The 25,448-nt window shown below is 48.3% G+C and overlaps 2 protein-coding genes across 2 annotated transcripts in view; one reads left to right on the top strand and one right to left on the bottom strand.

The window, feature by feature from the left end:
- nhsl3 (NHS like 3) overlaps positions 1-15,687 on the bottom strand; it is a 309,388-nt gene extending 293,701 nt beyond the window's left edge. Inside the window, exon 1 of the mRNA XM_085962936.1 lies at positions 14,915-15,687. Coding sequence (XP_085819062.1) covers positions 14,915-15,173 — 259 coding nt within the window. The 5' untranslated portion in view covers positions 15,174-15,687. The remainder of the gene's footprint in view (positions 1-14,914) is intronic.
- A 2,250-nt stretch (positions 15,688-17,937) lies between these two features.
- Positions 17,938-25,448, top strand: part of sync (syncoilin, intermediate filament protein) — a 73,222-nt gene continuing 65,711 nt past the window's right edge. Inside the window, exon 1 of the mRNA XM_085962935.1 lies at positions 17,938-18,086. The gene's annotated coding sequence lies outside the window, so the exon portion shown is untranslated. The remainder of the gene's footprint in view (positions 18,087-25,448) is intronic.

The raw sequence follows: 25,448 nt of genomic DNA, 5'->3' as shown, positions 1-25,448 counted from the left end.
GGGGGCATAGTCTTAGAATAAGGGGCTGCTCTTTCAAAACTTAGATGAGGAGGAACTACTTCACTCAGAGGGTGGTAGGTCCATGGAATATGCTGCCCCAAAAAGCTGTAGAAGCTACATCATTACATAAATTTAAAACAGAAATAGACAGTTTCCTAGAAGTAAAGGGAATTAAGGGTTACGGGGAGCAGGCAGGAATTTGGACATGAGTCTAGGCTCGGATCGGTCATGGCCCTGTGGGTAACGGAGCGGGCCCAGGGACCATGTAGCCTGATCCTGCTCCTATTTCGTGTGTCTAATTCTGTTAGATTCAGGAGATGGTTCAGTGATAGTAGATTGGCGGTTAGGATCAGATCAGCCATGATCTTATTGAATGGCGGTGCAGGCTCGAGGGGCCGATTGGCCTACTCCTGCTCCTATTTCTTATGTTCTTATGTTCTTATGTTCTTATGATGGGGATGTGATGAGTGGCACAGCAGGATGAGGTTGAGCGTGAGGGGTGGCTAGTGAGACGGGGAAGTGATAATGTAGATAGAGAGGGATGGGTGGAGGTGCAAGGTAAGCTGGTGTGAGTAAAGATGTGCAGGAGAAGGGTATGGAAGGCAGAGTGATGGGGATGTGATGAGTGGCACAGCAGGATGAGGTTGAGTGTGGCATGGCAGTAACGTTTCATGATCTACTGAGATCATGGAAAGGTTTGCGCCAGTGCAGCCTGGTCCTCCTAAGGACATCCCTGCTTGTGCCTTCCTCTGCAATGTGCAACCAGGCTGCGTTGGTCTCTTGGGGAGGAGTCTTCCACCCATGGGAAGGGAAGTGGACCTTCCTGCATGCATATGGAGGGAGTCATGGGAGAGCCTGGGTGCAGCCATGCACCTTTGTGCAGTGCTTGTCAGTGTTTGCAGCACCTCAATGCTGCAGAACGCAGACAGCACAACCAATGTGAACATGGCCCCTTTAAGGAAACCGTCTGATGATGCATCATCAGATGAGGTCATCAGACCCACTTCCTTTTAATTGGACGGGAACCTTGCGGGGTGGGCCCAATCAGGGGAAAATCACTTGGAGGAGACAGGTGCGGAGTTTGAGGCCGCTGTCTGCTCCGGCCCCACTGGACTCAGCACGGCTGGCGAAATCATCATGGTCATAAAATGGAAGCCCCTATGATCTACTTTATTTGGACTTCCAGAAGGCCTCAACAAAGTCCCAAAAGAAAAACAAAACTAAATCCATGGGATCCAGGGTAAGATGCGAGACTGAATAAGAAATTGGATTAAAATAATAGGTCACAGTAGTCTCATGAGAGGCCTCAGTGTCAGAGCAGGGAGGGCCATGGGAAGGAGCCAGGTGCTGAAAGTAAGGACCACCGCGGTCTGTACTTGGACCCTCGTTTCCAATCTATAAAAATGACCTTGTTGCAGAAACCAATTGTAAACTTGTTAAATTTGTAGATGACACTGAAAGAGTGTGCAGTAGGGGTGGAGGATACAGTAAAGTTCTGCAGAAGAAGTTTAATCTGTTATGCAATTGTACAGATAAATAGCAAATGAAATTTAAATGCTGACATCCAAACTACTACATATTGGAAGACCTAAGGAGCGACATGGGAGGAAAATGTGATCCGAGCCTTTTAAAAGATGAAGGAAGTTAACAAAGTGAAGGTACTGCACAGTAGTGTCACTCAGTGCCTAGATTAAGAAGGGGTAATCAGTCAGGATTCCCACTGCTGAGATTAATATCCAGCGGTCACTGGTGGAAGTATGTGGGGAGGACAGGATCAGCATCGAGTTCAGCTCTCCTGCCCCACGGCCAAATAAGCTGCCAATTCTCACCAAGGCTCACACATGAGTTACGAGCAAATGGGCAATGTACTGGTGGGGGGGAAACCAGTCATGGTGAATCATACCCAGGCAGGGAGTCGATGCTTTCATGAAAGGAGGGGCGAAAAATGGCAGCAAGAGAGTCGATGAACTTCGAAATTTTATGCAAAAATAGGAATTGCTAAGTGTACATATTACATTAATGCTACAATATCTCAATAGCACTATTACAGCAAAATAATGTGATTCTTGAGGCTCATAGTGTACAAGATAAGATGTTATAGTGGTTAGCCCAAGGCGTACAGAACGCTCTGCCAGTGCAGCAGTGTAAAGGTTAAGAGTTCTTATAACATCACACCATCTTGAGTCTGTTCCATTCTGTTTGACCAGAGTGCAGCAGATACGTAAATAGCTTAATACTCCCAATGATTTAGATTGAGCTATTGCGAATGCTATAAAGAACATGCAGTACTTGAAGCTAATGGTCACTTTACTTTCCACGATTAAACCTTTCTGGATTTGCTTGCAGATCAAAGTAGATTTCTTACATATTTGTGACTGTGCCAATTCATGTATCTATTGAAAATAAAGAACTGTGTTGTTTTTGGAGCAATATCAATTCAGGATTTCATTTGGAACTCCCGCCAACAAGTGAACAGTGTGGTAAACCACTGTTTGTATTCCTGTTTGTCCTGTTTGTATTCCACTGTGTACATGCCTGGACATGCCTCGGCTGACTCCTCCCACAGGTCCTAGTATAAAGGTGACTGCTCCCCAGCCCTTGGTATCCTGGACCGGTCGACCACTCGAGGCAGACCTCCATTCTGTTGTTAATAAAAGCCTTTAGTTACTCTTCTAACTCTCAGTCTTTTATGAGTAATTGATAGCGCATCAAACAGTTAAGGTAATAAGCTGGTGAGTTATACAGGCCAGAAGGGCCAAAGATCGATCTCAGTTGAGGCAGGGTCCTGATCCTCTGAGCTCTGCTGGAAGTGTGAATATAGGATGAGGGGCAGCGGTGAATTTGATTGTGATGCACCCTGCCCCTTGTCCCACAGTCAAATACTCTGCCAACACACAAAGCCTTGGCTCACACAGGAGGGATTGGTCACAGGGTGAGGTAATGGAGGGCGAGCAGCACCTGTACCCCAACAAGAAGCCAACAAACCCAGGAGAGAAGGAAGGGAAGGGAACGATTAGTAGGGAAAAAAACACTGTTCGTGTACCAATGGCATTGGGGAGACAGCCTGATAGAAAATACCAACAAGCTGGGCCTTATCTGGCCAGGACATCAAAGTTATGTGGGAATTCCCTTGAGGATTATGAGTCTGGATGTTGAAGCTATATGTAATTCTACCCTATAATTAGTCTCCGCATGTTTTCAGTTTTAAATCAATAGAAACTCACTATAGCATGAACTTCTCGAATTTTTCTCCACTGATTTTACCCTGTCCATGTGATCACTGCAACCGCCCGCTGTGACATATTGAGACACGGTAAATATAGAACCTACATTTTGGAAGTTGATGCAAAGTTCTGGGGTAGAAATTGCTCTTCACACGTGCATAATTTTAACGAATTGGTTCAGGCATTCATTCGACATTCCTCGGCTCACCAATTTAACAAAGTCATCAACCTGTTTAAAATAATGACTGATTGCTACCAGGGTGGTTAGTTAGCACATTGTCCATTCACCTCCGGGACATGGCTTTGAATGCAGCCCAGCCTGGTGGAAGGAGAGGCTCCCCTGTCTCGGGCTCCCGGCATAAAGCGAGTTTCAATAGTTTTAATCCCACAATCAAATATCAGTACTACTGGAGTTTGGCTGTAAATGAAGAATGGTCACTTAGCAAAGTCCTGGAGAATTCCAGCACTCGTAGACCCGCAGCCACCCTCAGCCAGCAGAGAAGAGGAGGAAATCGGTATAAAAGGTGAAAGTAATTTTAGATGGCATGTAAAACCGCCAGTAACATCACTGTGGAAGGGGATGGGCGATGACGAAAAGAACTGAAGAAAATGGAAATATGTTCATGACACTAGCACTACAAAAGACTTGAAACCGTGCAGTCTCCATAGTTACAGGAGCGTTGTTGATAGTCGAGTGATTTGCTCCTTTTAATTATGAATTTGCATTTTGATTAATCACCATCAAACCTTCACAGTACTGATTGGTGCAATGTATTTCTAACCCTCACACTTACAGTGCACTCTGGTGGTCCGATATTAAAATATAATTTCAGAGTTTTAAGTATTTTCCTTTCCAGTCTGAGCTCACGCCCTCTCATGAGGTTTTTTCTGTGTTGGTATAATCCTTTCCTTTTATACTTTACATCTTTTTCTGCATTCCATTTGGCTCTATTTCTCCCCACTTTTATTTTTCTCTTGGGTTTCATTATTCTGTGAAATATTCACTGCTGCTTTATGCTGCTCACTGAATTGGTAAAAATGACTACGTTACAGCTCATAGTCACAGTGTGCTTGTATTGCTCCAACGCAATGCCCTGCTCCAAATTTGAACAGGGCTTCGCTGATCATCTGCCTGATCCCGGCGGACATTTTTAGCCAAGAGGTTGACTGATACGAACGCGGCAAGCGGTTGTTTAAAACCCATTGAACATCTGTACAGAACCATTTTCCTTAGAGCAGCCAGCGGTTGCTGTAAGAAATGGTGCACGGCCTAACTAACATCCTTCCAAAATCAAACCATTGATTCACTAGCTGGTTCTGAGTCAGGGAGATGTTTGGTTAAGAAACAAAAAAGCATTTGCCTCATAATGTCAAGACGGATCCAATAATATTTTCATAATAGCTAGAGATTCAATCAAGAGGTTTTCAAAACCCAGCTTGTCGTGTTATTCACCCTACTGTACTTAAAAAAAAAAGAAAAAAGACTTGCATTTCTACAGGGCCTTTAACGACCACCAGACGTCCTAAAGCGCTTTACAGCCAATGAAGTACTTTTTGAAGTGGAGTCACTGTTGTAATGTAGGAAATGCGGCAGCCAAGTTGCGCACAGCAAGCTCCCACAAACAGCATGTGATAATGACCAGATAATCTGTTTTAGTGATGTTGATTGAGGGAGCCAGCATAGACTGGTTGGACCGAATGGCCTGTTTCTGTGCCATGTATCCTATGTTATAAATATTGGCTATGACACTGGGGAGGAGGGGGAGAAGGGAGGAGGATCATAAAAACATAAGAAGTAGGAGCAGGAGTAGGCCATACGGCCCCTCGGGCCTGCTCCGCCATTCAATAGGATCATGGCTGATCCAAACCTAGACTCACATCCACTTCCCTGCCCGCTCCCCGTAACCCCTAATTCCCTTATCAGCCAGGAAACTGTCTCTCCGTTTTAAATTTATTTAATGTTGCAGCTTCCACAGCTCTCTGAGGTAGCAAATTCCATAGATTTACTACCCTCTGAGTGAAGAAGTTTCTCCTCATCTCAGTTTTGAAAGGGCAGCCCCTTATTCTAAGATTATGCCCCCTAGTTCTAGTCTCACCCATCAGTGGAAACATCCTCACCGCATCCACCCGATCAAGCCCCCTCACAATCTTATATGTTTCGATAAGATCGCCTCTCATTCTTCTGAATTCCAATGAGTAGAGGCCCAACCTACTCAACCTTTCCTCATAAGTCAACACCCTCATCTCCGGAATCAACCGAGTGAACCTTCTCTGAACTGCCTCGAGAGCAAGTATATCTTTTCTTAAATATGGAAACCAAAACCGCACGCAGTACTCCAGGTGTGGCCTCACCAATACCCTGTATAACTGAAGCAAGACTTCCCTGTTTTTATACTCCATCCCTTTTGCAATAAAAGCCAAGATTCCATTGGCCTTCCTGATCACCTGCTGTACTTGCATACTAACCTTCTGTGTTTCATGCACCAGGACCCCCAGATCCCTTTGTACTGTAGCACTTTGCAGTTTCTCTCCATTTAGATAATAACTTGCTCTTTGATTTTTTTCTGCCAAAGTGCATAACCTCACACTTTCCAACATTATATTCCATCTACCAAATCTCTGCCCACTCACTTAGCCTGTCTATGTCCTTTTGCAGGTTTTTTATGTCCTCCTCACTCACTGCTTTCCCTCCCATCTTTGTATTGTCGGCAAACTTGGATATGTTGCACGCGGTCCCTTCCTCCAAATCGTTAATATAGATTGTAAAGAGTTGGGGTCCCAGCACTGACCCCTGTGGAACACCACTAGTCACAGATTGCCAACCTGAGAAAGAACCATTTATCCCAACTCTCTGTTTTCTGTTAGATAGCCAATCTTCCACCCATGCCAGTATATTACCCCCAATCCGGTGATTTTTTATCTTGTGCAGTAATCTTTTGTGTAGCACCTTGTCAAATGCTTTTTGGAAGTCCAAATACACCACATCCACTGGTTCCCCTTTATCCAGGAGGGAGGGAGGGAGGAGGGAGGGGGAGGTGAGGGGGAGGAGGGAAGTAGGGGGCTGGGGTGGAAATCATCCACAAATTCTGCTTCCGATTGGTATCCAGTGACCCCTACGGGAAATTCCATTTGTCAGGCCAGGGAGGGCAGGATTGGATTGGGTTTGATACTCTCCAACAGATAAACTTCCAACATTCACTCTCTAGCTACTTGGGTGAGGTTGGCTGCGGTAACAATAAACACCAATTTAAATGCAGGACTGAGGGGGAACGTGCCCTTGCAGTCAGCCCCAACATATCAGCATCCTGGTAATTAGTGTCCTTCTAACTTGCCCTGTACTGTTTCCCCCCTGCATTACAAGTTTATCAATTCTCACCCTAAGACAGGGCCACTGCCCTACAGTACTTTTTTTTCATCAAGCTATCCTCAGCCTCTGCTGTATCTGAATCCTGCTCCATTGCCATAAGTGACCACTGCACAAGTGAGCATGGACTCCTCCTGTCAAACATGCATATTTAAATCAACAGACACCTCTCCATGGACCCTGGAACCAAGCGGCCCACCAATCCAGGAAGACCTCCAAGCTGGGAAATGTTGCAGTTGCACTCCACTTCCTCTCAACGTCAGTCTCTATGCACAGCCACATAAAGTGAGCGAGTAGCCTTGTCACCCAATTCCAGACACCTTCCCACCCACATGATCCACCAGCCTGTCCAGCGTGGTGCCTTGTGCCGGACAAATATGCTTTGCAGTCTCACCTGAGCTGCTGCATGCAGTGTGAACCAACCTCGCAAAAATCTCAACGCCCATTATTATACACCAGGACTGCCAGCCAAGCTGGGTAGTCAGCAATGAACCTGAGGCGATGATTAGGTAATCCTCAAAATGACCACTGGATGAGCAGTTCCCCCTTTGACTCCTGTAAATTGGTACTTGTGGCTGCCAACCCTCCAACCATCGCCCAGTAAGTGTTAGCACCTTCAGGAGGCGAGGGGAGAAAAAGGAGAACATGGGGGGAGGGGAAGTATACATGGAAGATTAGTTCTAGAATTAATCTCAGCTTTCACCAAAATTCAACCGAAAGCTCTTGAATTTCTCTCTTTACATGTCACAAATTTACACTGATTCTGCACCAGTCTCGTGTTATCCCTGGCTCTGTAGACTTGAACATAGCTCAGAGGTTCAGATCAATCCCTTACGTTCTACTGCACTTCCCGCTCAGTCTTCCTCTCCTGCAGAACATCAGAGTGACAAACTGCATACCAATGCGGCGTTAAACCCAGGCCCCGTCTGCTCTCTCAAGTGGACGTAAAAGATCCCATGGGCACTATTGCAAAGAAGAGCAGGGGAGTTATCCCCAGTGTCCTGGCCAATATTTATCCCTCAATCAACATCACAAAACAGAACGGATTATCTGGTCGTTAGCACATTGCTGTTTATGGGAGCTTGCTGTGCGCAAATTGGCAGCCATGTTTCCTACATTACAACAGTGACTCCACTTCAAAAAGTACTTCATTGGCTGTAAAGCACTTTGGGACGTCCTGAGGTCGTGAAAGGCGCTATAGAAATGCAAGTCTTTATTCTCTTTAGCAATGGGGAAGTTATGTTAGGAAGGTCCCACTCACATCGCACCATGCCTGCAATGGATGCTGGGAAAACAAGTACAACATTCCTAAAAAAATAAAATCTTAAAGCGTTTTGTTTTGACATAACAATCACCTAATATCAAGGAAAGAAAAGGATTTCAAACTAAACTGGAAAGTATTGCAAGATTAAGATCAGGCACTTTTTCATAATTCATCAGTAGCAAAGATTGGCAGAAACAAAAGCAGATGCTGAAAATATGAAATAGAAACAGAAAATGCTGGAAATACTCAGCAGGTCAGGCAGCATCTGTGGAGAGAGGAACAGAGTTAACGGTTCAGGTCGATGATCTTTGGTCAGATTGGCGGAAAGTTGATTCTGGAGCGTTCTGTTAAATTTTCATTGAATTACATGTTATCAGGTCAAGTTGTGCTCTTCAATTCTAAAAAACTACAGAATGCAAACACAGCACAAGTAGAAAGCAACAACAGTAACTTCAATCCGTTCTATTGACAATCTAACAGGAGAAATTACTGAAATTAATCAAGGCTACATATCTGAACAAATGGGAACAGTTCCAGGATGTTTTCAGAAAGTGAATCTCCTGTTATTGAATAGTGGTGGAGGGCACAAATCCCTCAATAAAACCTCACTGACTAACAAATAAAACTTTTCAATTGTTGTTTTCAAATGTTGCACCAAACCAGGGGTAAGAATTCCTGACCATAATCTGCAGTAACATTGTAAATAGGTTCGTGAAGATTTCATCTGTTCCATATTTCTAGCAAATCTCTAACAAAATTGTACGGATGTTCCTTTAGAATGCCCACGCTGATTATTTCAGCAGCATCATTCAATTCTGCCTTTGCGTCACTGTACCTGCCCCTACTTCTCAATTCTCTCCCCTTATCTCCTGAAGGCAGCGACTCATGCACAAGAGGACAGAGTCGGACCCATCAGTCTTAAGCTCTGTTCGGTTTGGAGTAAATGAAATTCTTGATACCTCACTTCAACTCCATTAACATCCTGGGGGTCACCATTGACCAGAAACTTAACTGGACCAGCTACATAAATACTGTGGCTCAGAGAGCAGGTCAGAGGCTGGGTATTCTGCAGCGAGTGACTCACCTCCTGACTCCCCAAAGCCTTTCCACCATCTACAAGGCACAAGTAAGGAGTGTGTTGAATACTCTCCATTTGCCTGGATGAGTGCAGCTCCAACAACACTCAAGAAGCTCGACACCATCCAGGACAAAGCAGCCCGTTTGATTGACATCCCATCCACCACCTTAAATATTCACTCCCTCCACCACTGGCGCACCGTGGCTGCAGTGTGTACCATCTACAAGATGCACTGCAGCAACTCGCCAAGGCTTCTTCAACAGCACCTCCCAAACCCACGATTTATAATATCTAGAAGGACAAGGGCAGCAGGCGCATGGGAACACCACCACCTCCAAGTTCCCCTCCAAGTCACACACCATCCTGACTTGGAAATATATCGCCGTTCCTTCATCGTCGCTGGGTCAAAATCCCGGAACTCCCTCCCTAACAGCACTGTGGGAGTACCTTCACCACACAGACTGCAGCGGTTCAAGAAGGCGGCTCACCACCACCTTCTCGGGCAATTAGAGATGGACAATGCCAGTGGCACCCACATCCCCTGAACGAATAAAAAAAACTGAACACATCGCTACCCTGTATCACAGAAACACAATTTCTGTTGCAGCAAACTTAAAGTGTAGAATTAAGTACCCAAGAATAGTGCCAGAGTCTCAGAAGGCAGGGAGGGAGGTCACATTAGAGGGACAGGCAGGGAGGGGGGTCACATTAGAGGGACAGGCAGGGAGGGAGGTCACATTAGAGGGACAGGCAGGGAGGGAGGTCACATTAGAGGGACAGGCAGGGAGGGAGGTCACATTAGAGGGACAGGCAGGGAGGGCGGTCACATTAGAGGGACAGGCAGGGAGGGAGGTCACATTAGAGGGACAGGCAGGGAGGGCGGTCACATTAGAGGGACAGGCAGGGAGGGAGGTCACATTAGAGGGACAGTGAGGGAGGGAGGTCACATTAGAGGGACAGGCAGGGAGGGAGGTCACATTAGAGGGACAGGGAGGGAGGGGGGTCACATTAGAGGGACAGGCAGGGAGGGAGGTCACATTAGAGGGACAGGGAGGGAGGGGGGTCACATTAGAGGGACAGGCAGGGAGGGAGGTCACATTAGAGGGACAGGCAGGGAGGGAGGTCACATTAGAGGGACAGGCAGGGAGGGAGGGCACATTAGAGGGACAGGCAGGGAGGGAGGTCACATTAGAGGGACAGGGAGGGAGGGAGGTCACATTAGAGGGACAGGGAGGGAGGGCACATTAGAGGGACAGGCAGGGAGGGAGGTCACATTAGAGGGACAGGGAGGGAGGGAGGTCACATTAGAGGGACAGGGAGGGAGGGAGGTCACATTAGAGGGACAGGCAGGGAGGGGGGTCACATTAGAGGGACAGGGAGGGAGGGAGGTCACATTAGAGGGACAGGGAGGGAGGGAGGTCACATTAGAGGGTCAGGGAGGGAGGGAGGTCACATTAGAGGGACAGGCAGGGAGGGAGGTCACATTAGAGGGACAGGTAGGGAGGGAGGTCACATTAGAGGGTCAGGGAGGGAGGGGTGTCACATTAGAGGGACAGGCAGGGAGGAAGGTCACATTAGAGGGACAGGCAGGGAGGGGGGTCACATTAGAGGGACAGGGAGGGAGGGAGGTCACATTAGAGGGACAGGCAGGGAGGGGGGTCACATTAGAGGGACAGGCAGGGAGGGAGGTCACATTAGAGGGACAGGCAGGGAGGAAGGTCACATTAGAGGGACAGGCAGGGAGGGGGGTCACATTAGAGGGACAGGGAGGGAGGGAGGTCACATTAGAGGGACAGGCAGGGAGGGGGGTCACATTAGAGGGACAGGCAGGGAGGGAGGTCACATTGGAGGGACAGGCAGGGAGGGAGGGCACATTAGAGGGACAGGCAGGGAGGTCACATTGGAGGGACAGGCAGGGAGGGAGGTCACATTAGAGGGACAGGCAGGGAGGGAGGTCACATTAGAGGGACAGGGAGGGAGGGAGGTCACATTAGAGGGACAGGGAGGGAGGGAGGTCACAGAGGGACAGGGAGGGAGGGAGGTCACATTAGAGGGACAGGGAGGGAGGGAGGTCACATTAGAGGGACAGGCAGGGAGGGGGGTCACATTAGAGGGACAGGCAGGGAGGGAGGTCACATTAGAGGGACAGGCGGGGAGGGAGGTCACATTAGAGGGACAGGCAGGGAGGGAGGCCACATTAGAGGGACAGGCGGGGAGGGAGGTCACATTAGAGGGACAGGCAGGGAGGGAGGTCACATTAGAGGGACAGGCAGGGAGGGAGGTCACATTAGAGGGACAGGGAGGGAGGTCACATTAGAGGGACAGGCAGGGAGGGAGGTCACATTAGAGGGACAGGGAGGGAGGGAGGGAGGGGGGTCACATTAAAGGGACAGGGAGGGAGGGGGGTCACATTAGAGGGACAGGCAGGGAGGGAGGTCACATTAGAGGGACAGGCAGGGAGGGGGGTCACATTAGAGGGACAGGGAGGGAGGGAGGTCACATTAGAGGGACAGGGAGGGAGGGAGGTCACATTAGAGGGACAGGTAGGGAGGGAGGTCACATTAGAGGGACAGGCAGGGAGGGGGGTCACATTAGAGGGACAGGGAGGGAGGGAGGTCACATTAGAGGGACAGGGAGGGAGGGAGGTCACATTAGAGGGACAGGCAGGGAGGGAGGTCACATTAGAGGGACAGGCAGGGAGGGAGGTCACATTAGAGGGACAGGGAGGGAGGGAGGTCACATTAGAGGGACAGGGAGGGAGGGAGGTCACATTAGAGGGACAGGTAGGGAGGGAGGTCACATTAGAGGGACAGGGAGGGAGGGAGGTCACATTAGAGGGACAGGCAGGGAGGGGGGTCACATTAGAGGGACAGGGAGGGAGGGAGGTCACATTAGAGGGACAGGGAGGGAGGGAGGTCACATTAGAGGGACAGGCAGGGAGGGAGGTCACATTAGAGGGACAGGGAGGGAGGGAGGTCACATTAGAGGGACAGGCAGGGAGGGAGGTCACATTAGAGGGACAGGGAGGGAGGGAGGTCACATTAGAGGGACAGGGAGGGAGGGAGGTCACATTAGAGGGACAGGTAGGGAGGGAGGTCACATTAGAGGGACAGGCAGGGAGGGGGGTCACATTAGAGGGACAGGCAGGGAGGGAGGTCACATTAGAGGGACAGGGAGGGAGGGGGGTCACATTAGAGGGACAGGCAGGGAGGGAGGTCACATTAGAGGGACAGGCAGGGAGGGAGGTCACATTAGAGGGACAGGCAGGGAGGGAGGGCACATTAGAGGGACAGGCAGGGAGGGAGGTCACATTAGAGGGACAGGGAGGGAGGTCACATTAGAGGGACAGGGAGGGAGGGCACATTAGAGGGACAGGCAGGGAGGGAGGTCACATTAGAGGGACAGGGAGGGAGGGAGGTCACATTAGAGGGACAGGGAGGGAGGGAGGTCACATTAGAGGGTCAGGGAGGGAGGGAGGTCACATTAGAGGGACAGGCAGGGAGGGAGGTCACATTAGAGGGTCAGGGAGGGAGGGGGGTCACATTAGAGGGTCAGGGAGGGAGGGGGGTCACATTAGAGGGACAGGCAGGGAGGAAGGTCACATTAGAGGGACAGGGAGGGAGGGAGGTCACATTAGAGGGACAGGGAGGGAGGGAGGTCACATTAGAGGGTCAGGGAGGGAGGGAGGTCACATTAGAGGGACAGGCAGGGAGGGAGGTCACATTAGAGGGTCAGGGAGGGAGGGGGGTCACATTAGAGGGACAGGCAGGGAGGAAGGTCACATTAGAGGGACAGGCAGGGAGGGGGGTCACATTAGAGGGACAGGGAGGGAGGGAGGTCACATTAGAGGGACAGGCAGGGAGGGGGGTCACATTAGAGGGACAGGCAGGGAGGGAGGTCACATTAGAGGGACAGGCAGGGAGGAAGGTCACATTAGAGGGACAGGCAGGGAGGGGGGTCACATTAGAGGGACAGGGAGGGAGGGAGGTCACATTAGAGGGACAGGCAGGGAGGGGGGTCACATTAGAGGGACAGGCAGGGAGGGAGGTCACATTGGAGGGACAGGCAGGGAGGGAGGGCACATTAGAGGGACAGGCAGGGAGGTCACATTGGAGGGACAGGCAGGGAGGGAGGTCACATTAGAGGGACAGGCAGGGAGGGAGGTCACATTAGAGGGACAGGGAGGGAGGGAGGGAGGGAGGGGGGTCACATTAGAGGGACAGGGAGGGAGGGGGGTCACATTAGAGGGACAGGCAGGGAGGGAGGTCACATTAGAGGGACAGGCAGGGAGGGGGGTCACATTAGAGGGACAGGTAGGGAGGGAGGTCACATTAGAGGGACAGGGAGGGAGGGAGGTCACATTAGAGGGACAGGTAGGGAGGGAGGTCACATTAGAGGGACAGGCAGGGAGGGGGGTCACATTAGAGGGACAGGGAGGGAGGGAGGTCACATTAGAGGGACAGGGAGGGAGGGAGGTCACATTAGAGGGACAGGCAGGGAGGGAGGTCACATTAGAGGGACAGGGAGGGAGGGAGGTCACATTAGAGGGACAGGGAGGGAGGGAGGTCACATTAGAGGGACAGGTAGGGAGGGAGGTCACATTAGAGGGACAGGGAGGGAGGGAGGTCACATTAGAGGGACAGGCAGGGAGGGGGGTCACATTAGAGGGACAGGGAGGGAGGGAGGTCACATTAGAGGGACAGGGAGGGAGGGAGGTCACATTAGAGGGACAGGCAGGGAGGGAGGTCACATTAGAGGGACAGGGAGGGAGGGAGGTCACATTAGAGGGACAGGCAGGGAGGGAGGTCACATTAGAGGGACAGGGAGGGAGGGAGGGAGGTCACATTAGAGGGACAGGGAGGGAGGGAGGTCACATTAGAGGGACAGGTAGGGAGGGAGGTCACATTAGAGGGACAGGCAGGGAGGGGGGTCACATTAGAGGGACAGGGAGGGAGGGAGGTCACATTAGAGGGACAGGGAGGGAGGGAGGTCACATTAGAGGGACAGGCAGGGAGGGAGGTCACATTAGAGGGACAGGGAGGGAGGGAGGTCACATTAGAGGGACAGGGAGGGAGGGAGGTCACATTAGAGGGACAGGTAGGGAGGGAGGTCACATTAGAGGGACAGGGAGGGAGGGAGGTCACATTAGAGGGACAGGCAGGGAGGGGGGTCACATTAGAGGGACAGGGAGGGAGGGAGGTCACATTAGAGGGACAGGGAGGGAGGGAGGTCACATTAGAGGGACAGGCAGGGAGGGAGGTCACATTAGAGGGACAGGCAGGGAGGGAGGTCACATTAGAGGGACAGGGAGGGAGGGAGGTCACATTAGAGGGACAGGGAGGGAGGGAGGTCACATTAGAGGGACAGGGAGGCAGGGAGGTCACATTAGAGGGACAGGGAGGGAGGGAGGTCACATTAGAGGGACAGGGAGGGAGGGAGGTCACATTAGAGGGACAGGCAGGGAGGGAGGTCACATTAGAGGGACAGGGAGGGAGGGAGGTCACATTAGAGGGACAGGGAGGGAGGGAGGTCACATTACAGGGACAGGCAGGGAGGGAGGTCACATTACAGGGACAGGCACGGGGGGGAGGTCACATTAGAGGGACAGGGAGGGAGGGAGATCACATTAGAGGGACAGGCAGGGAGGGGGGTCACATTACAGGGACAGGCAGGGAGGGGGGTCACATTAGAGGGACAGGCAGGGAGGGAGGTCACATTACAGGGACAGGCAGGGAGGGAGGTCACATTAGAGGGACAGGTAGGGAGGGAGGTCACATTAGAGGGACAGGGAGGGAGGGAGGTCACATGCGAGGGACAGGGAGGGAGGGGGGTCACATTAGACGGAAGCTTTGAGCACCAATTATTGGCCAAGCCACTGCTAATTATTACCTGGGTCAGTTCCAGGTCGAGGTCACGTTGGCCCTGCGGACAGGTCGGCCCCAAAAGGAAAAGGTGAACATTGCAATGCCTTCCATTATACTTACGGATTCTCATGTCTCTGGTGTTCAGTCTGGAGCTGTACCTCTGTAATTTTTTGACTTTAGTTTTAAGGAGAGCAAAGCGCCGGTGCAGGCAGGCGGCCTGGGCTTCTGTCTCCTGGAATATGCCGATGGCATGTTTGCTCAAATCGCCCAGTTCCAACAAAACAGCGGCCAAAGCCTCGTTCAGATCCCCGCTGCCATCTGCATCCACTTTTGTCCGCCTCGCCTTTGCAGAGCCCACAGTCCGCCTCTGAAAGGGCATTTCCCCCCGACAAACCTCTCCCCGTTTCGCCCAATGGTTGGGTTCAGCAGAATCTCTTGGCTTGCCTGCCGAGGGACTCCAGCCCTTGCCACCTTGACCCTGACCCAGTGTTGCACCGAGCTTGGCTCAGACCCGAAGCCCTTGCACCGTGAAGATCTGCAGCCATTCAGCATTCCCAGCTCCGATCATTTCTCCATCTCCACAGCAAGTTCAATCTGCGGGGAAAATGAACTCATCGGAAAACAGTTTCGAGCTGTTTATTCTCAATCAGTTCCCATCTGGATACTTTCAAGAGGTGGCGCATCGAAGCATAAGGCAGCAGGAATGTTTTGTGAAAAATGTTTGCAGTCTCATAAAACAATGAATTGTACTGATTTATAATTATCAAATATATCGTTTCTCAGCCAGGAAATACGTCAAACGATTTAAGCACATTCTGTGAGTAAAATATGTAACAGAGTGAGAGATTAGCAGTGCCATTGCTGGGCCATGATATCAGCAGAACACTTTCACAAACAAGCCCATTTTAATTTGTGCTTTTTCAAGGTCGCCTCAATCTCTCTCTGTATTTTCCCCTGCGATCAAGCATAAAAGAGTTAGATTGCAATATAATGTGGAGGTCACTAGCGATGAAAACGTCAAATTTAATAAACTCAATACTGGATCAGTTCCAGACATCCATTAATTGTCTTTTTGTGGATTCTTTATGTTCCAGTGTGCCTGGTTATCAGAGAAATTGCCTATTTGCTGGAATTATTTTATTAACAATGAGTGGATTATATTTTTATATACTTAAAATGTTCATAACAAGGAAAAAGCAGTCAGGAAATAAATCTTGGCCAATAATGTATCTTTTTTATTGTCCAACCTAGATGAAGAGCCATGAGCCATAGTGCAGGGCACCAGCAACACTGTAAAACGTAGGAGAGACGTCGAGGTAAATCAAATTGTGGTCCTTCCCTGGCCTCACCCCTCCCTATCTCTGTAACCTCCTCCAGCCCTACAACCCTCCGAGATCTCTGCGCTCCTCCAACTCTGGCCTCTTGTGCGTCCCCAACTTCCTTCGCCCCACTATTGGCGGCCGTGCCTTCAGCTGCCTAAGCTCTGGAATTCCCTCCCCAAACCTCTTCTCCACCGCTCTCTTCTCTTTTAAGACGCCACTTAAAATCTGCCTCATTGACCAAGCATTTGGCCACCTGTCCTAATGTCTCCTTCTTTGGCTCGGTGTCAAATTTTGTCTGATTGCGCCCCCGTGAAGCGCCTTGGGACATTTTACTACATTAAAGGCGCTACATAAATACAAGTTGTTGTTGGTGGTGGTGGTTGGGTGATACCAAATGTGGGTTCTGAAAGCCTGAAGATCTGGGTAGGAAAGGAGGACCGAGAGACATAAGGAAAACACAATTTAGAAGTTCTAGGAAAGATTGAGTTAGTGTAGATAGTGTAATAGGTCTTCCTTTGAATTATTGAAATCTTTTGCATATAGGGATTGATTTGGATGGCACAGAGGATTGGTACACTATCCTTCAACATCAGGGCTCAACTCCCCTCTTACACAATGATGAAATGCAACCTAAAATGAGTTTGTCCAATTTCAACCCAATTCCAACTAGGCAGGAGCCCATAGCACAATAATCATAGAAATAGAATCACAGAAATTTACAGCACAAAAAGAGGCCATTCGGTCCATCGTGTCCGTGCTGGCCGTAAAAGAGCTCTCCAGCCTAATCCCACTTTCCAGCTCTTGGTCCGTAGCCCTGTAGGTTACGGCACTTCAAGTGCATATCCAAGTACTTTTTAAATGTGATGAGGGTTTCTGCCTCTACCACCCTTTCAGGCAGTGAGTTCCAGACCCCCACCACCCTCTGGGTGAAAAAAGTTCTCCTCAACTCCCCTCTAATCCTTCTCCCAATTACTTTAAATCTAAGCCCCCTAGTTATTGACTTCTCTGCTAAGGGAAATAGGTCCTTCCTATCCATTCTATCTCGCCCCCTCATAATTTTATACACCTCAATTAAATCTCCCCTCAGCCTCCTCTGTTCCAAAGAAAACAACCCCAGCCTCTCCAATCTTTCCTCATAGCTAAAATTCCCCAGTGCTGGCAACATCCTCGTAAATCTCCTCTGTACCCTCTCTAGTGTGATCGCGTCCTTCCTGTAATGTGGTGACCAGAATGTTCACAAGTTAGCACTAAATTAACAATCTCACTCGTCGGGGTCACAGCGAGAGCTACTGTGAGAAATGGAAAGATTCACGCCGATTGATGTACTGGGAGGTGCTTGAGGCTGGGCAGAGTAGTGGCATTGTTACTCAGCATTTGACCTGCCAGGCTTTACCTGGCCATGCTCCATGTTGATTGTAAAGTTTCCCACTCTCTAGCAGTGATACATTCACCTTGATGAAGACAAAAATTAAAAAATGCAACGGTTACAATTTAAATCGAGAGCACGATTAGAAATATTTCCCCATTTCTCTCTCCACGGATGTTGCCTGGCCTGCTGAACTTTTCCAGCATTTTCTGTTGTTATTTCGGATTTCCAGCATCCGCAGTATTTTGCTATCGTAGAAATATTTCCCTGCGGTTTGTTTTAAATGTAACTACTGCATAACTGCTGAAAATGAACTGTTCTCCAGAGGTAACGTCCCAGTTAAAAATAGAAGTTGTGTTAATATTCAGTCATTTATTTATTCAGTCACATTCTCAATCTGAAGCGATAGCACACAAATTATTTTGAGTTATGATCCAATTGAAGTGCCATAGATGTGGAGTATCAGTTAGCAGCTGGTAATGTAAACCAATCTGTCTCTGGGGTCAACCTCATTCCCACTGGCTATTCTTAACAACAGTCCGTGCTTTATTTTTGCATTTTCTGAATCTTACATGAAGCACTAGCGTGACTCTTACAAGACCCGGTAAGATCTTTACTTTGTCTTCCTTGTACATATATTAAATAACATGGGAATAAATTTTAACGTAATGTCTATACTCATCCTTTTCGTATTTGCAGTTAATTATTTTTCAATATGTTAATGGCGAAAGGTTCGTCATTTTGCATGATTAAGAACCGTCAATAGCAAAGCAAGTCAGCTAGAGTTTGAAGAAAAGCACCTTCCCCTTGTGTTGTCTGTTTGTGTCGCACGTGCAAACCAGCCAAGTCTCAACAGATTCCCCAACCTGCAGAACCCTTGGAGGACTGTGATCGTTTTATCACACAGTCCCCTAAATCAGAACATTTGGGATTTCAGATTTCTCTCCACGTATTTTGTTGCATCTGTCATGTTTAAGCAAAATTTGATTTTGTAAAAAAAATATGTAGGAAGATATGTAAGAAATTGAAAAATATGTTCAGTGATAACTACAGCATGGTAGCCTGTGAAAATATTGTCTAAATTTGCTACTAGTTTTATTTTAATCTAAGTAGTTATAGTCTTTCAAATATCTTTAACTAAACAACGACACAATTTGTATTTATATAGCGCCTTTAACGTCATAAAACATCCCAAGGCGCTTCACAGGAACGTTATCAAACAAAATCTTACACCGAGCCACATAAGGAGATGTTAGGGCAGAGGTAGGTTTTAAGGAAAGCCTTAAAGGAGGAAAGAGAGGTAACATGGCAGAGAGGCTTAGGCAGGGAATTCCAGAGCTTAGGGCCTTGGCAGCTGAAGGCACAGCCACCAATGTTGGAGCGATTAAAATCAAGAATGCTCAAGAGGTCAAAATTAGAGGAGTGGAGAGATCTCGGAGGGTTGTTGGGCTGGAGGAGATTACAGAGATAGGGAGGGTCAAGGCCATGGAGGGATTTGAAAACAAGGATGGGTATTTTGAAATTGAGGCGTTGCAGAACTGAGAGCCAATGTAGGTCAGCGAGCACGGGGTGATGGGTGAACAGGACTTGGTGCGAGTTAGGACACGGGCAGCCGAGTTTTGGGTGACCTCAAGTTTACGGAGTGTATAATGTGGGAGGCTGGCCAGGAGTGCGTTGGAAGAGTCAAGTCTAGAGGTAACAAAGACATGGATGAGGGTTTCAGCAGCAGATGAGCTGAGGCGGGGGCGGAGTCGAGCGATGTTCAGGCAATGGAAATTGGCGGTCTTAGTGATGGCACGGATATGTGGTGGAAAGCTCATCTCGGGGTCAAATATGGTACCTAGGTTCCAAACAGTGTGTGGTTCAGCCTCAGATGTTTGCCAGGGAGAGGGATGGATTTGGTGGCTAAGGAGTTTGTGCAAGGACCGAAAACAATGGGCACGATCTTGCCAGCCCTGGGGAGGCGGGTATGGAGGCAGGACTGCTGGGAAAATGGCAGAATCTGGGGGGCGGGTGCCCATCTCGCCCCCAACCCACCTCCATGCCATCTTCCCAGGAGGCGAGTAGCCGACCCGCACCCGGTCCCGTCTCAAGGCGGGAAGGGGATTACATCCACTTAACTGCCTGTTAACAGGTAGTTAACAGGCAGTTAAGAGGATTATCCCAATTTTTCCAACAGAGGCGTGGGCTTCCCGACGTCGGGAAACCCCTCCAGGGTCACCAAGGCGAGCAATGGGTCTGCAGGGCTCGGAGGGGTGCAAATGTGCGCTCGAGAGGTAAGTGATGGGTGCAAGTGTGGAGAGGTGAGTATGTGAGGTGAGTGAAAAGTGATAGAAAATGTTTACTTATCTTTGTTTCTTCCTGCAGGCTTCAACAGTTGAGGATGCGGAGAGTGTCGCACCTCCGCAGCAGAGATGACAAATGGCTGCTGCATTCTCCGATGCAACAACCATCTAATTTCTGCTAAAGAAAGAGATTTGATGAGTCTTGAATACAAGAACTCATCAAACAACAGAGAATGTCAGTGTTTGACAGCTTCACAGAGTATGATTTGGACAGGTTGGGTGATTGGGCAGATGCATGGCAGAGGCAGTATAATGTGGATAAATGCGAGGTTATCCACTCTGGTGGCAAAAACAGGAAGGCAGATTATTATCTGAATGGCAATAGATTGGGAGAAGGGGAAGTGCAATGAGACCTGGATGTCCTTGTGCACCAGTCGCTGAAGGTAAGCATGCAGGTGCAGCAGGCGGTTAAGAAGGCAAATGGTATGTTGGCCTTCACAGCGAGAGGATTCGCGTACAGGAGCAAGGATGTCTTGCTGCAGTTGTACAGGGCCTTGGTGAGACCTCACCTTGAGTATTGTGTGCAGTTTTGGTCGCCTTATCTGAGGAAGGATGTTCTTGCCATGGAGGGAGTGCAGCGAAGATTCACCAGACTGATACCTGGGATGGCAAGAATGACGTATGAAGAGAGATTGGTTTAGAAGAATGAGAAGGGATCTCATTGAAACTTATAAAATTCTAACAGGACTAGACAGAAAGGATGTTCCCGATGGCAGGGGAGTCCAGAACCAGGGGTCACAGTCTAAAGTTAAGGGGTAAGCCATTTAGGACAGAGATGAGGAGGAATTTCTTGACCCAGAGAGTGGTGAACCTGTGGAATTCTCTACCACAGAAGGCAGTTGAGGCCAATTCATTAAATATATTCAAGAAGGAGTTAGATATATTTCTTAAGGCTAACAGGATTAAGGGATATGGGGAGAAAGCAGGGACAGGGTACTGAATTTGGATGATCAGCCATGATCTCATTAAATGGCGGAGCAGGCTCGAGGGGCCGAATGGCCTACTCCTGCTCCTATCTTCTATGTTTCTATGACAATTCATCTGCCAAGGTCAATCAAGGGAAAATAGCATGGGTTGGCCACAAGTCGATGGAGGCGGGACAATGACCCGACAAGCAGCAGTCCCGCCTCCAACGTGCCCCCATTGGCAAAATCACCCCCACAGAATCGGTCTTCCCAATATTTATTTAAATGTATTTGTTACATTGTTATAGTATCACATCATTAAATGGAACTACTTTGGTATGGAACTACTTTGGTATGGTGTAGTTATATTGCTATGTGGCACACTGTGCACAGTGCAGCGTCAGACATCTTGTATCACTCCGCACCATGCGGCAGCACTGTAACAAAGCAGAAATACAGCTGAGTAAAAGCACTAACTAAAATGAACTAAAAGTGTCTGTAATATATATATTATAAGAACACAAGGAGACACAACATGGTGGCAGTGGTATAAGTGAGTACAAAATTGTGCTATACGAACTACGAATAAGACGAAAAGTGATTTTGTGAGCTGATTGTGAGTGCCGGTGTCTGCGGAGATTTGCACTGACTGTGCAAATGCAACCCCTCATGAACTGGGAAGCCGACGATATAGTAGAAGCATTCCGCAAGTTCAAACAGAAATGTGAGCTTACATTCAAAAGCTTCCTGAAGGGTACTACCAATGAGGAAAAGGTTAGTTACATTCTGTTGTGGACAGGAGAAAAAGGTCTAGATTTGTATAATAGCTGGAGTTTGACTGAAGAGGAAAAGGAAAACCCTGCGAAAATTTTTGATAAATTCAGCAACCATCTGGAGCCTAAATCCAATCACCGTATACACAGATACAAATTCCAGAGTCTAAGACAGGAACCCGGTGAAACAGCTGACAATTTCCTGACAAGGCTGAGAAATGAAGCCAGCAAGTGTAAATTTAAGGAAATGGAGGAAAGGCTTGTGGGCCAGCTAATATGGGGGTCAGCGCATGTAGAGGTACAAAAAGCCCTGATAGGAAAAGAAAAGCTCGGAATAACAGAGGCTATAGATACTGCGAGAGCTCATGAAGCAGCAAATGAAAATGCTGATTTCTCAAATGGCTGACATGCGGACGGCTTCTGAGACGGACAATAGAGTGGATGCAGTGAGAGAAAAGTACTACACACAAAGGCATGCACATGACAACGGGGGAAACGTGCAGAAATTGTGGAAGACCGCACGATTACATAGACAAGAGGAAATGTCCAGCATATGGAACAAGCTGCAATGCATGTGGCAAACTAAACCACTGGGAAAAGAGGTGTAGAATGAAGAAAGAAGGAACATACATCAAAAACAAAGGCGGACAGCAGAACCAGAGAAAGAAACACAATATCCATGCCATGGATGAGCAGGATGATGATGATGATCACGACAATGCACTAATCATCAAAACCATAAAGATACAGCTTCACGAGATGTCCAGAGCGGAAAATACTCAGAGGAGAGAATTGCACACCATCATCCAAATCAAAAAAAAGGTCAAAGGTCGGCCCACAACCATCAACTTAAAGTTGAAGCTGGACACAGAGGCGCAGAGCAACATTCTCCCATTGAGACTGTACCAGCAGATCTTTCCTGAAAACCTGACAGAAGATGGCTACCCGAAAAATGGTTGTTTAAAGGCAAGTAATGTCACGCTGACAGCATACGGGGGGAGTGAGATTAAACAACTCGGAATAACTTTTATCAAAGGGACACATAAAAGAAAGAACATCAACTGCATGTTCTATGTCACCGACACTGAGGGGCCAGCGATCCTGGGATTAAACAGCTGCGAGAAGTTGAGATTGATCTCAGTGCATCACGAGCTGATGGAAACACCACTGAAGATAGACAGCAACACCCCACTGGAGAACCGCCCACAAATCAAGAGTAAAAAACACTTGATAGACATGTATCCGGAATGTTTCGATGATACAGTGGGATGTTTCAGAGATTTCCAATACCACATCACCATCGATCCAGAGGTAAAGCCCGTTATCCATGCTCCACGAAAAGTACCCATCGAGCTGAAGACAAAGCTTGAAAGAGAGCTAAAGGAGGTGGAAGAAAAGGGAGTGATCGTAAAGGTCACTGAACCCACAGACTGGGTAAACTCAATTGTGGTACGAGAAAAGCCAAACGGGCGTCTCAGAATATGTTTGGACCCCAAAGCTCTAAACCAGGCGATTAAAGAGGGACCACTATCCCACCCCAACACTAGAGGAGATTACGCCATCACTGGCAGGAGCCAAGGTTTTCTCAAAACTAGATGCCAGAAATGGATATTGGAACGTGAAGTTGGATGAGGAATCAACAACACTGACAACATTCAACACACCATTTGGGCGTTACAAATTCCTGCGACTACCATTCAGGCTAAAGGTCAGTCAAGATATCTTTCAACAGAAAATAGACGAGACATACAGAGGCTGTGAAGGAGCTATAGGAATAGCTGATGATATTCAGATCTATGGAGCAGATGAAAGAGACCATGACATGCACCTACATGAGGCCATGGAGTGCACCAGGAAGGCTGGCATCAAGTTAAATGCAGATAAGTGCATAGTTAAAGTCAAGGAATGCCAATTCTTCGGTATGATTTATACACTAGAGGGAGTCAAGCCAAATCCAGAGAAGATTGCGGCGACTGCTGAAATGAAACCACCCAAAGATAAGAAAGAGCTGAGGAGTTACCTCGGCTTGGTCCAATACATGAGTTCTTTCATCCCACACATGTCGGAACATACAACAAATCTCAGAGAGCTATTGAAAGAAGACGCCGAATACCAGTGGTCTGAATCACACGAAAGGAATTTCAAACAACTTAAAGAACTGTTGTGCAAAGAAACAAGTCTGTCATATTATGACAGAAGAAAACCAGTCACTCTGCAAGTAGACGCTTCTACCAGAGGACATGGGGCAGCTCTGGTGCAGGAAGGAAAGCCGATAGCTTTCGCATCAAAGGCCTTGACGTCAGCCGAGACGAGATACGCCAACATAGAAAGAGAACTATTAGCAGTAGTGTACGGATGCGAGAAATTCCATACATACCTATATGGCAGGTGATTTACAATAGAGAGTGACCATCGTCCACTAGAACAGATCTATAAGAAGAATCTGTGCAAAGCGCCTGCAAGACTGCAAAGACTACTTCTAAGGATCCAAAGCTATGACTTCACGCTTAAATATAAGCCAGGAAAGGAAATGGTGCTAGCAGATGCGTTGTCTCGATTGTCACCATATGAGAAACACGAGGTGGAGGGCCTGATAGTAAAAATCCACCACCTAATGAATGTTACCCCTACAAAGCTCAGTCAAATCAGAGATGAGACTAGCAAAGATGAGGAGTTGCAACTACTCACACAACAAGTAATACAGGGGTGGCCGGAGAGAATCCAGCAGGTACAGGCGACAATTCGTCAATAGTGGACGATTAAAGACGATATTGCAGTAGAAGACGGTATTCTCCTTGCTGGATCGAGGATCATCGTGCCAAAGACGATGCAGACACAACTTCTCCATCTCATACATGAAGGCCACATGGGAATGGAGAAATGCAAGCTGAGAGCCAGATCAGCTGTATACTGGATAGGCATGTACAAAAATATCGAACAGATGGTCTCTACATGTGGTATATGCCAGAAATACAGAAATGCACAACAGAAAGAGGAGATGATACCTAGTGAAATACCGTCAAGACCATGGCACACTGTTGGGGCAGATCTCTTCATGTGCAATCAAGAATGGTATCTCATAGTGGCAGATTACTATTCCAAGTTTCCTTTTGTGAGAAGGATGAAAGACTTGAGAGCCACAACTACCACCAGGATTGCAAAGAGCTTGTTTGCTGAACAAGGAATCCTGGAAAAGGCAATCTGTGACAATGGAACCCAGTTCACATCGAGTGAATTCAGAGCTCTGGCAGAAAAGTATGGGTTCAAAATAGTAACCTCATCCCCACATTTCCCAAGGGGACACGGGTTCATCGAAAGACAGATCCAGACTGTCAAGAGAACCCTCATCAAAAGTAGTGAGATGGGGGAAGACCAAGACCTTGCCCTCCTATCACTCAGATCAACACCACTGAAAGCAGACATGAAATCACCTGCGGAATTGCTGAATGGGAGGAAGTTTAAGACTACACTACCAGCAAAAATACATCCTCCCCAGGACCAGGAGGACTTCAGACAAAAGCTGGCAGAAGCACAAATCGTAGGAAGCAAACATTACGATAAACATGCAAAGACGCTACCAGAATTGCTGAATGGACAATCAGTGCATGTGCAAGACCCGGTGTTGAAAACCTGGAATCCAGCCAAGGTCATTGGAAAAGCTGATACTCCAAGATCCTACTTCGTAGAGACTGAACCTGGTAACCAATACAGACGGAACAGACTCCACATCAGACCTTCACCTGAACTGGATAAGCAGCAGACAACATCAGCAACATTGACAACACCAGCTACCACAAGCAGTACAGGTAGACTATCCTTTATCCGAAAACCTCGGGACCAGCCGAGTTTCGGATAAAGGAGAATTTCGGATTTCGGAAGGTGGGTCGGCGGGGGTCCGTGGGGTGGTCGGCGGGGGGTCGTGCGCACGACTTACGCTGACGCT

This window comes from Somniosus microcephalus, chromosome 20, assembly GCF_052327205.1.
Source record: "Somniosus microcephalus isolate GS21.2 chromosome 20, FLI_Smic_1.0, whole genome shotgun sequence".
NCBI classification, from domain to species: domain Eukaryota; kingdom Metazoa; phylum Chordata; class Chondrichthyes; order Squaliformes; family Somniosidae; genus Somniosus; species Somniosus microcephalus.
Note: the sequence above shows the minus strand (reverse complement) of the source record. Positions and strands in the feature narration are given on the sequence as shown.